The 13795-nt window shown below is 43.4% G+C and overlaps 1 protein-coding gene across 1 annotated transcript in view; it reads left to right on the forward strand.

The window, feature by feature from the left end:
• Positions 1-13795, forward strand: part of tmc6b (transmembrane channel-like 6b) — a 119525-nt gene that overhangs the window by 11417 nt on the left and 94313 nt on the right. The window contains exons 3-6 of the mRNA XM_056241784.1: positions 4654-4791; positions 6108-6269; positions 6943-7051; positions 7942-8026. Of these exons, the coding sequence (XP_056097759.1) occupies positions 4654-4791; positions 6108-6269; positions 6943-7051; positions 7942-8026 (494 nt within the window). The remainder of the gene's footprint in view (positions 1-4653; positions 4792-6107; positions 6270-6942; positions 7052-7941; positions 8027-13795) is intronic.

A 13795-nucleotide genomic window follows, 5' to 3' on the forward strand; every position in this document is an offset into this window, starting at 1 on the left:
CACACACTCACACACTCACTCACTCACTCACTCACTCACTCACTCACTCACTCACTCACTCACACACTCACACACTCACTCACACTCACACACACTCTCACACACACAGAGACAGACTCACTCACTCACTCACTCACTCACTCACACACTCACACACTCACACACTCACTCACTCACTCACTCACTCACTCACTCACTCACTCACTCACTCACTCACTCACTCACTCACTCACACACACTCACACACACAGAGACAGACTCACTCACTCACTCACTCACTCACTCACTCACACACTCACTCACACACTCACTCACTCACTCACTCACACACTCACTCACTCACTCTCACTCACTCACACACTCACACACACTCACACACACAGAGACAGACTCACTCACTCACTCACTCACTCACACACTCACACACTCACTCACTCACTCACTCACTCACTCACTCACTCACTCACTCACTCACTCACACACTCACACACACTCACACACACAGAGACAGACTCACTCACTCACTCACTCACTCACTCACACACTCACTCACTCACTCACACACTCACACACTCACACACACTCACACACACAGAGACAGACTCACTCACTCACACACTCACACACACTCACACACACAGAGACACACTCACTCACTCACTCACTCACTCACTCACTCACTCACTCACTCACACACACACACACACAGAGACAGACTCACTCACTCACTCACTCACTCACTCACTCACACACTCACACACACAGAGACAGACTCACTCACTCACTCACTCACTCACTCACTCACTCACTCACTCACACACTCACACACACTCACACACACAGAGACAGACTCACTCACTCACTCACTCACTCACTCACTCACTCACACACACACTCACTCACTCACTCACACACTCACACACACTCACACACACAGAGACAGACTCACTCACTCACTCACACACACTCACACACACAGAGACAGACTCACTCACTCACACACTCACACACACTCACACACACAGAGACACACTCACTCTCTCACTCACTCACTCACTCACTCACTCACTCACACACACAGAGACAGACTCACTCACTCACACTCACTCACTCACTCACACACTCACTCACTCACTCACTCACTCACTCACTCACTCACTCACACACACAGAGACAGACTCACTCACTCACTCTCACTCACTCTCACTCTCACTCACTCACACACTCACACACACTCACACACTCACACACACTCACACACACAGAGACAGACTCACTCACTCACTCACTCACTCACTCACTCACACACTCACTCACTCACTCACTCACACACACAGAGACAGACTCACTCACTCACTCACTCACTCACACACTCACTCACACACTCACACACTCACTCACTCACTCACACACTCACTCACTCACTCACTCACTCACTCACACACACACACACACTCACTCACTCACTCACTCACTCACTCACTCACTCACTCACTCACACACACAGAGACAGACTCACTCACTCACTCTCACTCTCACTCACTCACACACTCACACACACTCACACACTCACACACACTCACACACACAGAGACAGACTCACTCACTCACTCACACACTCACTCACTCACACACTCACACACACTCACACACACAGAGACAGACTCACTCACTCACTCACACACTCACTCACACACTCACTCACTCACTCACACACTCACTCACTCACTCACTCACACACACACTCACTCACTCACTCACTCACACACACAGAGACAGACTCACTCACTCACTCACACACTCACTCACTCACACACTCACACACACTCACACACACAGAGACAGACTCACTCACTCACTCACACACTCACTCACACACTCACTCACTCACTCACACACTCACTCACTCACACACTCACACACACTCACACACTCACACACACTCACACACACAGAGACAGACTCACTCACTCACTCACTCACACACACACTCACTCACTCACTCACTCACACACTCACACACACTCACACACACAGAGACAGACTCACTCACACACTCACTCACACACTCACTCACTCACTCACTCACTCACTCACTCACTCACACACACACACAGAGACAGACTCACTCACTCACTCACACACTCACTCACTCACTCACTCACACACTCACTCACTCACACACTCACACACTCACACACACTCACACACACAGAGACACACTCACTCACACACTCACTCACTCACTCACTCACTCACACACTCACACACACTCACACACACAGAGACAGACTCACTCACACACTCACTCACTCACACACTCACACACACAGAGACAGACTCACTCACTCACTCACTCACACACTCACACACTCACACACTCACTCACTCACTCACTCACTCACTCACTCACTCACTCACTCACTCACTCACTCACACACTCACACACTCACTCACTCACTCACTCACTCACTCACTCACTCACTCACTCACTCACACTCACACACACTCACTCACTCACTCACTCACTCACTCACTCACTCACTCACTCACACACTCACTCACACTCACACACACTCACTCACTCACTCACTCACTCACTCACTCACTCACTCACTCACTCACTCACTCACTCACTCACTCACTCACTCACTCACTCACTCACTCACACAGAGACAGACAGACACACACACACACTCACACACACAGAGACAGACACACACACACTCACTCACTCACTCACAGACACACACACTTATTCTGAACACGATCCGGGCCGGCCACTTAGACAGGAATCAAAGCTTCCAGCCAATCAGATTAGAGCCTCTCATTTTAAAGCGGCCTTTATGCACTGCACTGTGTTTTCAGGCTCTACTAGAACAGCTTTTCCTGCTTGAATGTTGATTATTCTCCTCATATTCTCCATTGTTGCGGCTCCTCTCTCCCCAGTCTGTCAGTAACCATAGACATAATAAATACATAGACGCCCTATTGGCCGCTGGATCGTACGTCACCGGCGCCGCCATATTGCGTAGGGCAACTTTCCCATAACTCTCGTACCGGGGACTGAGGAAGTGTGTGCTGCGTGTGTGTGCTGATGTGCACATCGCCACAGTGGAACCCGGTCTCGGGGAATTACCTTTCACAAGCAAGACTGAACATTCGTTTCCGGTGTATTTGGTCATGATATAACTAGTAATAGTAACGCTAGTTGGCCACCGGCGTCAGTCAGACTGAAATAGCTAGCGATAAATAAATGACTGTGTGACAGGATGTCCGTCTGTAGACACGCCCGATGCGGAGTAAGCCTTACCCAGGTTGTTTTTTTTAACAAATATTGTATTATAACTTGGGCAATAGTATTTAAAAGTGCACTGAATATTCCCACATGCTTATAGCCTATAGCATTATACAGTGATCCAGTGGAAAATTAAACCATTCATTTTTACATCTTATGTTTTCCATTAATTTTTAGTTAAAGTTTTCAGATTTTTTTTGTGTGTGTTTTGTCATTTTAATTATTTTAGCAAATTTTTTATTTATTTTTAATATAGACAAAATTTGAGAAATATAGACAAAAATATAGATATCGATTTGACAGCACTAATATGTATATATATAAACACATTAGTGCTGTCAAATCGATTAATAGCTAATTATTATTGTTATAATATTATACCACTTGCGATTATCAATCTATTATAGTCAGTATTTAACTTTTTTTTTTTTTATTGTCTATATTCTGTAATTTATATTTCATATTATTATAGTATTATACATAAACTATAAGCTATTATCACAATATTATTATTACATTATTGTACTTATGATGATATATAATTATACTATTCATTACTATTTTATTTGCCTGTATACTGTTTATTTATTTTATTGACTAAACACTAAATTATTTACTTTTACTTCTCACTTTATCTTATATTTACTATTTGGATTGTACCATATCATATGCATTACCATAAAGGATCCATCAGTTATCTTTGTAATTGTATATTTGCAGTATCTATCTGTAAATATCTATAATTTTATTTTTAGTGCTGTAAAAATACAGAAAGCACGAGCCGGTGTGATTAGTATTTGCTGATTTGTTTCAGTTTCTGGATGGCGGTCGATTCTACGCACAAGAAAAGCTCAAATCGGGTTAAAGACAGAAAATGCTTTTTCCACAATAAGAAAACTTGATTTAATTTAATATGAAAGTTAAATTATATCACGGGGGTCTTAACAATTCTTATCCAAGAATAAAAGCCAGATAGCCTACATGACAAGCCTGAGCTGTGACAACTCCTTATTAAAAAATATATTTTATAAGTCTAACTATCGAGGTTTTATATAACTAGAGATGGAACTTTTTGTACACCGCGTACAAACCACTGAAACCAGTTGATAAATGTAAACGTAAACATTGGGAATGCCCCGCCCCTTTCCATAACCGCCAGTTTAACACACTACTAACTAACTCAACCAGGCCCCGCCCCTTTATCCTGCGTATGAATTATTATAATGAGGAATATTGTGACGTGTTCGTTCCCGGAAGAAACTCAAGACTACAATGGATTTTACTCTCTTTAATACTTTGATTGTGTGTGTGTGTGTGTGTGTGTGTGTGTGTGTGTGTGTGTGTGTGTGTCTCAGATGACGTCATGTGTCTGGAGAGTCCGGTGTACCTTCGGTGTGACAGTGAGGAGCCGCAGCAAACGGAGCCTTTGGTTGGAGGACGCTGGTCATCTGACACGCTCAAAGTCCTGTCCTCCATGCCCAGCCGCACCATCGGTCAGTGTGTGTGTGTGTGTGTGTGTGTGTGTGTGATGGGTAGATTTAGGGGTAGGGTTAGTGTGTGTGTGTGTGATGGGTAGATTTAGGGGTAGGGTTAGTGTGTGTGTGTGCGATGGGTAGGTTTAGGGGTAGGGTTAGTGTGTGTGTGTGTGTGTGATGGGTAGATTTACGGGTAGTGTGTGTGTGTGTGTGATAGGTAGATTTAGGGGTAGTGTGTGTGTGTGTGATAGGTAGATTTACGGGTAGTGTGTGTGTGTGTGATAGGTAGATTTAGGGGTAGTGTGTGTTTGTGTTTGTAATGAGTAGGTTTAGGGGTAGGGTTAGTGTGTGTGTGTGTGTGATAGGTAGATTTACGGGTAGTGTGTGTGTGTGTGTGATAGGTAGATTTAGGGGTAGTGTGTGTTTGTGTTTGTAATAAGTAGGTTTAGGGGTAATGTTAGTGTGTGTGTGTGTGTGATGGTTAGGCTTAGGGGTAGGGTTAGTGTGTGTGTGTGTGTGTGTGTGTGTGTGTGTGTGTGTGTGTGTGTGTGTGTGTGTGTGTGTGTGTGATGGGTAGGTTTAGGGGTTAGGTTAGTGTGTGTGTGTGATGGGTAGATTTAGGGGTAGTGTGTGTGTTTGTGTTTGTAATGGGTAGGGTTAGTGTGTGTGATGGGTAGGTTTAGGGTTAGTGTGTGTGTGTGTGTGATGGGTTAGCTTAGTGTAAGGGGACAGAATATACAGTTTGTACAGTATAAAAACTATTGCGTCTATGGAATGTCCTCACAAGTATCAAAATAAACCTGTTTGTGTGTCTCTGTGTGTGTGTCTCTGTGTGTGTGTGTGTGTGTGTGTCTCTGTGTGTCTGTCTGTCTGTCTGTCTGTCTGTCTGTGTCTGTCTGTGTGTGTCTGTCTGTGTGTGTGTGTGTGTGTGTCTGTCTCTGTGTGTCTGTGTGTGTGTGTGTGTGTGTGTGTGTGTGTGTCTCTGTGTGTCTGTGTGTGTCTCTCTGTGTGTGTGTGTCTCTGTGCCTCTGTGTGTGTGTGTGTGTGTGTGTGTGTGTGTGTCTCTGTGTGTCTGTGTGTGTCTCTCTGTGTGTGTGTGTCTCTGTGCCTCTGTGTGTGTGTGTGTGTGTGTGTGTGTGTGTGTGTGTGTCTCTGTGCCTCTGTGTGTGTGTGTGTGTGTGTGTGTGTGTGTGTGTGTGTGTGTGTGTGTCTCTCTGTGCCTCTGTGTGTGTGTGTGTGTGTGTGTGTGTGTGTGTGTGTCTCTGTGCCTCTGTGTGTGTGTGTCTCTGTGCCTCTGTTTGTGTGTGTGTGTGTGTGTGTGTGTGTGTGTGCAGGCCGCAGTCGAGGCGCGATCATCTCTCAGTATTATAACCGGACCCTTCAGCTGCGCAGACGCAGACAGAGCCGGCCCTCGATCCAGCACTTCCCGCGCTCCGCCAGACCCAGCATCCGCGGACACCGCGTGGAGACCGACGCGGACGAGCACGAGGAGAACGGTGAGCGCGCCGACACACAGTCGACTCAGACAGTCCAGTTCGGAATAATTAAGATATTTAAAAAGAGCCTCTCCTCCTCACCCAAGTTTATTTAATCAAAAATACCGTAAATGACCAGTTTTGAAAATGTTGAAAACGGTTGCGCTGCTTCAGACACAATAGATTTATGTAAATTGATCATTAAAGACATTTATGTTATAAAATATTCTGATTCTTTTGAACACTCTATTCATCAAATAATCCTGAAAAATAAAATGTGAACACTCTATTCATCAAATAATCCTGAAAAATAAAATGTATCCGTTTCCAACACTGATAATAATCATAAATGTGTCTTGATCATCAGATCCTCATATTAGAGTGATTTCTGAAGGATCATGTGACACTGAAGACTGGAGTAATGATGCTGAAACTCAGCTTTGATCACAGGAATAAATTACACTTTACTGTATATTCACATAGAGAACAGCTGATTTACACTGGAGTAATATTACACTGTTTTACTGTATTTATGATCAAATAAACGCAGCCTTGGTGAACAGAAGAGACTTTCAGTAACATTAAAAATCTTAATTATTTTGACCAGTATTGTATGATCTTTTCTATGTGCTCATCTTGTACTCTGACTCTTTTGTGTGTGTGTGTGTGTGTGTGTGTGTGTGTGTGTGTGTAGACAATAAGAGGGAGCGTTTAGTGAATAATCTGCAGAATCTGTCGGCGAGTGATCGTGTGCGAATGTTGAGAGCGATGCCACTGAGTCTCGCAGAGAAGAAAGAGCTCAGGTAAATAACACACACACACACTCTCTCTCTCTCTCTCTCTCTCTCTCTCTCTCTCACACACACACACACACACACACACACTCTCTCTCTCTCTCTCTCACACACACACACACACACACACACACACACACACACACACACACACTCTCTCTCTCTCTCTCTCTCTCTCTCTCTCTCTCTCTCTCTCTCTCACACTCTCTCTCTCACACACACACACACACACACACACACACACTCTCTCTCTCTCTCTCTCTCTCTCTCTCTCTCTCACACACACACACACACACACACACTCTCTCTCTCTCTCTCTCTCTCTCTCTCTCTCTCTCTCTCTCTCACACACACACACTCTCTCTCTCTCTCTCTCACACACACACACACACACACACACACACTCTCTCTCTCTCTCTCTCTCTCTCTCTCTCACACACACACACACACACACACACACACCGTATTCAACAGAGCCGTGTTCATTAGGTCTCGTAGCGCTACAGCAAAATAAACATTTAATCGAGAATGAATAGAATGTAGTGCAACACAAACTTACACTTTTATGTATTTCACAGATGCTTTTATCCAAAGCGACTTACAAAAGAGGAATATTTGTAATATTAAATAATGCAAAGACAATAAATGGACACAAACGGTCTCCTATGAGCTGGTTCTGTTTCATGAAAGGTTCAAAAGACTCACTTAATGAATGAATCACTTAATGAATCTGTTAGTGAATCACTTCATAAAAGAGTTTTGTTGTAATACATGTTGTAAAACCAGGATTGTTTTGCTTGGTACACAGTTAATTTATCAGATTGCAAAAACTAATTTATGTTGGAAACATTCTTGTTTCCTGAAGTCTTGTTTCTCTTCCGATGTTTTGTGTTTTTCAGGATGTTGGTGTTGAATAAAGCCGAACACTCTCTGTCCCAGAATCAGATTCCCTGCTGCAGTCAGCTCAAGTATTACATCATCATCGTGAGTCATAACACGCGCATGACATCATCATCATCGTGAGTCATAACACGCGCATGACATCATCATCGTGAGTCATAACACGCGCATGACATCATCATCATCGTGAGTCATAACACACGCATGACATCATCATCATCGTGAGTCATAACACGCGCATGACATCATCATCATCATCGTGAGTCATAACACGCGCATGACATCATCATCGTGAGTCATAACACGCGCATGACATCATCATCATCGTGAGTCATAGCACACGCATGACATCATCATCATCGTGAGTCATAACACACGCATATCATCATCATCGTGAGTCATAACACACGCATGACATCATCATCGTGAGTCATAACACACGCATGACATCATCATCGTGAGTCATAACACACGCATGACATCATCATCATCGTGAGTCATAACACACGCATGACATCATCATCATCGTGAGTCATAACACGCGCATGACATCATCATCATCGTGAGTCATAGCACACGCATGACATCATCATCATCGTGAGTCATAACACACGCATGACATCATCATCATCGTGAGTCATAACACACGCATATCATCATCATCGTGAGTCATAACACACGCATATCATCATCATCGTGAGTCATAACACGCGCATGACATCATCATCATCGTGAGTCATAGCACACGCATGACATCATCATCATCGTGAGTCATAGCACACGCATGACATCATCATCATCGTGAGTCATAACACACGCATATCATCATCATCGTGAGTCATAACACACGCATGACATCATCATCGTGAGTCATAACACACGCATGACATCATCATCATCGTGAGTCATAACACGCGCATGACATCATCATCATCGTGAGTCATAACACGCGCATGACATCATCATCATCGTGAGTCATAACACACGCATGACATCATCATCATCGTGAGTCATAACACGCGCATGACATCATCATCATCGTGAGTCATAGCACACGCATGACATCATCATCATCGTGAGTCATAACACACGCATATCATCATCATCGTGAGTCATAACACACGCATGACATCATCATTGTGAGTCATAACACACGCATGACATCATCATCGTGAGTCATAACACACGCATGACATCATCATCATCATCGTGAGTCATAACACACGCATGACATCATCATCATCGTGAGTCATAACACACGCATGACATCATCATCGTGAGTCATAACACACGCATGACATCATCATCGTGAGTCATAACACACGCATGACATCATCATCATCGTGAGTCATAACACGCGCATGACATCATCATCATCGTGAGTCATAACACGCGCATGACATCATCATCATCGTGAGTCATAACACACGCATGACATCATCATCATCGTGAGTCATAACACGCGCATGACATCATCATCATCGTGAGTCATAGCACACGCATGACATCATCATCATCGTGAGTCATAACACACGCATATCATCATCATCGTGAGTCATAACACACGCATGACATCATCATTGTGAGTCATAACACACGCATGACATCATCATCGTGAGTCATAACACACGCATGACATCATCATCATCATCGTGAGTCATAACACACGCATGACATCATCATCATCGTGAGTCATAACACACGCATGACATCATCATCGTGAGTCATAACACACGCATGACATCATCAGCGTGAGTCATAACACACGCATGACATCATCATCGTGAGTCATAGCACACGCATGACATCATCACGCATCATCACAGGGGCTCGTGCGTATGATCGGAAGGGCATATTGCTGAGCTACATCGCTCTGTTTCTTTCGTATCAACTTGTTCTTCCATTTCCAGAGCGACGAATGAACCAGATGTGATTTTAACCTTCGTTTTTAGCAGATTTTACACAAAATTGGAATCAAAAACTATGTAGATGACAACAAAGTTGCATATTACTCTTTAAAAATTTATTAAATTGTAAAATATGGTATGTGAGACCGCATGCAAGACATTTTTAAAGAGGACTTATCATGCCCTTGTACAAAGTCTTGATGTTGTTTTGGGGGTTTTATGCTTGAATGGTTATTATTTTCCCCATATTTGACAATTGTTTGTGTTTGTGTGTGTGTGTGTGTAAGAGAGAGAAAGGGAGTGTGTGTGTGTGAGAGAGAGAGAAAGGGAGTGTGTGTGTGAGAGAGAGAGAGAGTGAGCGAGCGAGTGAGTGAGAGTAAATGTGAGTGAGTGAGTGAGTGAGTGAGTGAGTGAGTGAGTGAGTGAGTGAGTGAGTGAGTGAGTGAGTGAGTGAGTGAGTGAGTGAGTGAGTGAGTGAGTGAGTGAGTGAGTGAGTGAGTGAGTGAGTGAGTGAGTGAGTGAGTGAGTGAGTGAGTGAGTGAGTGAGTGAGTGAGTGAGTGAGCGAGTGAGTGAGTGTGAGCGAGTGAGTGAGCGAGTGAGTGAGTGAGTAAATGTGAGGGAGGGAGTGTGTGTGTGTGTGTGTGTGAGAGAGAGAGAGAGAGAAAGGGAGTGTGTGTGTGTGTGTGAGAGAGAGAGAGTGAGAAAGGAAGGAAGTGTGTGTGTGTGTGTGCAGTCATGTAGGTCAGGCTGTGTCAGCAGTCATGTGCTCTTGCAGCACAGGTGTGAAGTGTGTGTGTGAGAGAGAGAGAAAGGGAGTGTGTGTGTGTGTGTGTGTGTGTGTGTGTGAGTGGGAGAGAGAGAGAGAGAGAGAGAGAGAGAGAAAGGGAGTGTGTGTGTGTGTGTGTGTGTGTGTGTGTGTGTGTGTGTGTGTGTGTGTGTGTGTGTGTGTGTGTGTGTGTGTGTGTGTGTGTGTGTGTGTGAGAGTGAGCGAGCGAGTGAGTAAATGTGAGGGAGGGAGTGTGTGTGTGTGTGAGAGAGAGAGAGAGAGAGAGAGAGAGAAAGGGAGTGTGTGTGTGTGTGTGAGAGAGAGAGAGTGAGAAAGGAAGGAAGTGTGTGTGTGTGTGTGCAGTCATGTAGGTCAGGGTGTGTCAGCAGTCATGTGCTCTTGCAGCACAGGTGTGAAGTGTGTGTGTGAGAGAGAGAGAAAGGGAGTGTGTGTGTGTGTGTGTCAGCAGTCGTGTCCTCTTGCACCACAGGCGTGAAGTGTGTCAAAGTGTGATCATGTTTGTTTTGAAGGCTTTCTTACTTCTCTGTTTCAGACACGAGGAAACAGCTGAACTTTAGTATGAAGCTAATAATACACACTCAGTTTCAGTGTTGCTTTATTGGCACCACACACAACTGAACATTTGCATTAAAGTGAGATATGGTGCAAAATAAGTTAATTCAAGTTAAGGAACCAACGAAGGAAGTAAATCTAATTGTTATCATTAAGAAGGATAAACTAAAGATGAATATTACAACTAAATATGCAAAATATTAACATCAGCATAAATTTAGAGATTGTGTAATTTTTTTGAGTTTCTCAAGGATCCAAGAACCAAATGTTGTGTTTGTACTGATTTTTTTATGATTATTTTTCTGTAATCATACATGGACTAGCTTAAGCCTTGTCTGTGAGACGGGCGGATAATGGTTTTTGTTGTAGCGCCCCCTATTGGCGGAATCTTACGACATTTGGTGTGTGTCCTCAGAACGTCCTGTTGTCTTTGTGTGTCAAGTTTCGTTACGCTTGGATATTGCGTTCGGCAGATATAGGCCGATTCGTAAAAATTGTAAAAAATTAATTAACTTATAAACATAAATAAAATCTGTCATGGTTTTCAACACTGATAATAATCACTCTCTCTCTCACTCTCTATCACTCTCTCTCTCTCTATCACTCTCTATCACTCTCTCTCTCTCTCTCTATCACTCTCTATCACTCTCTATCACTCTCTATCACTCTCTCTCTCTCTATCACTCTCTATCACTCTCTATCACTCTCTCTCTCTCTATCACTCTCTATCACTCTCTATCACTCTCTCTCTCTCTCTCTCTCTGGTGCATGCTGGGAATTGGGAAGGGATTGCATGGGAGGGTGATCTAGGTGAGAGGACCTTTTCAATTTTTCACTATTTCTTGCTTTTTTCTTGTATTCGATTATTTTAATTGAAAAAGGAAAAAAAGTTTTAATAAAAAAAAAAAAAAAAAAAAAAAAAAAAAACTGAGTTTGTTTTCCGCGAGAGTTGTCTCGTGTCGGAGGTAGGGATGGCGTCTCACACTCACGCGAGTGTGCAGGCGTCAGGCCTGTCGCTCCGGCATGGGATTAGGTGTGTGACCCAGGCAGGTGTGCCTGTAGAGGATGTGTTACTGGACGTGGCAGAGCGCGTGGGCCATGAGAATATCATTTCGGCGTCTCGGATGAACAAGGCCGTAGTGGTATTTTTGAAGGAAGAAAATCTGGTTCATGGTTTGATCGAGAGCGGGATATCGGTAAGTGGCACATTTGTTTCTGTTCAACCCTTAGTTTCAATCACGACGAAGGTGACGGTTTCCAACGTTCCGACTTTTATTCCCGATGCCGACATTGAGCGAGAGCTTTCTCGATTTGGGAAACTTGCCAGTGGAATTAGAACGGTTTCACTTGGTTGTAAGAATGCCGCTTTAAAGCATGTGTTGTCATTTAGGCGACAGGTGTATATGTTTCTAAAAGAACCGACGCTGAATATCTCTTTTCGATGTGTTTTTGAGGGCAAGTCGTACATGATGTACGCGAGCACGGGAGAAATGCGGTGTTTTGATTGCGGGAGTATTGGACATGTCAGGCTGTCTTGTCCTCATCGAGTTGAACTAGAGAATGAAGCAGGCCCTAGCAATACTTCAGATAAGAGGAATGAAAATGAAGTACAAAAGAGTAGTGTACCAAATGAAGCAGCAGTGGTGAATAATGAGGTTCAGAATGTGGATTCAAATTTGAAGGAAGGAATGATAGTAGAAGATCCATCCACTAATAATGAAAAAGATACAGAGGAAGCTTCTGGTAGTAAGACAAAACAGGGAAAAATGAAGAGAGTTAATGTTGTAACTGATGTGGCTGTTGAGAGAAGCACTGTGGTACAAGGGTCTGGACAGAGTGATACTGTGGTAAAGGGGCCTGAGCAGGGTGATACTGTGGAGAGTTCAGAGAATACAAGCCAGACGAATGATGACGTAAGCGGTTTGAAAGGTGATGTTTTGGAAAGAGGAAAGATAGTATCTTTGATTAAGAAGGTGCAATCAGAAATGGTTGATGAGGGAATGGATGATGATGGCAATGGTGGTGGTGGTGATGATGATGATGATGATGATGGTGGTGGGTTGTCTGATTTCTCAGACATGTCAGATGTTTCGCAAGTAAGCTGTGAACAGGTTTATTCTCTAGATGAAATAAACAAATTCCTGGACGAAACCTTTGGAAAATCTGTTGATGTAAGTAATCATTTTTCTGATCTGAAGAGGTTTGAGACTTCTGTTCGTTATTGGCAGAGGAAGGTTGGAGAAGATGAACTCAGTCAGAGAAAGAGATTTCGTTTAAAAAAGTTTTTTTTGCAAAACTGAGAAGGGATAAAACCCCTATAAAACGTAAATTCAAATAATTGAATTAATGGTTTGCATATCACTCAGGATGGCTTTACTACACTCTTTATTTCTTTCTGTCTCTCTTTTCTTTCTCTTTATATTTTCTATGGAGATGATAAGGGTAGCCTCTTTAAATATTAACGGAGGGAGAGACAGGAGCAAGAGAGCAATGGTGGCAGAATTAATTAATATTAAGAATGTAAATGTTTCTTTTTTGCAAGAAACTCATACAGATTGTAATAATGAAGTAGAGTGGTGTAGATGGTGGGAGGGGGAGAGCGTCTT

This window comes from Rhinichthys klamathensis, unplaced genomic scaffold, assembly GCF_029890125.1.
Source record: "Rhinichthys klamathensis goyatoka isolate OS25496 unplaced genomic scaffold, OSU_Roscu_1.1 h1tg000672l_1, whole genome shotgun sequence".
In the NCBI taxonomy this organism is placed as follows: Eukaryota; Metazoa; Chordata; class Actinopteri; order Cypriniformes; family Leuciscidae; genus Rhinichthys; species Rhinichthys klamathensis.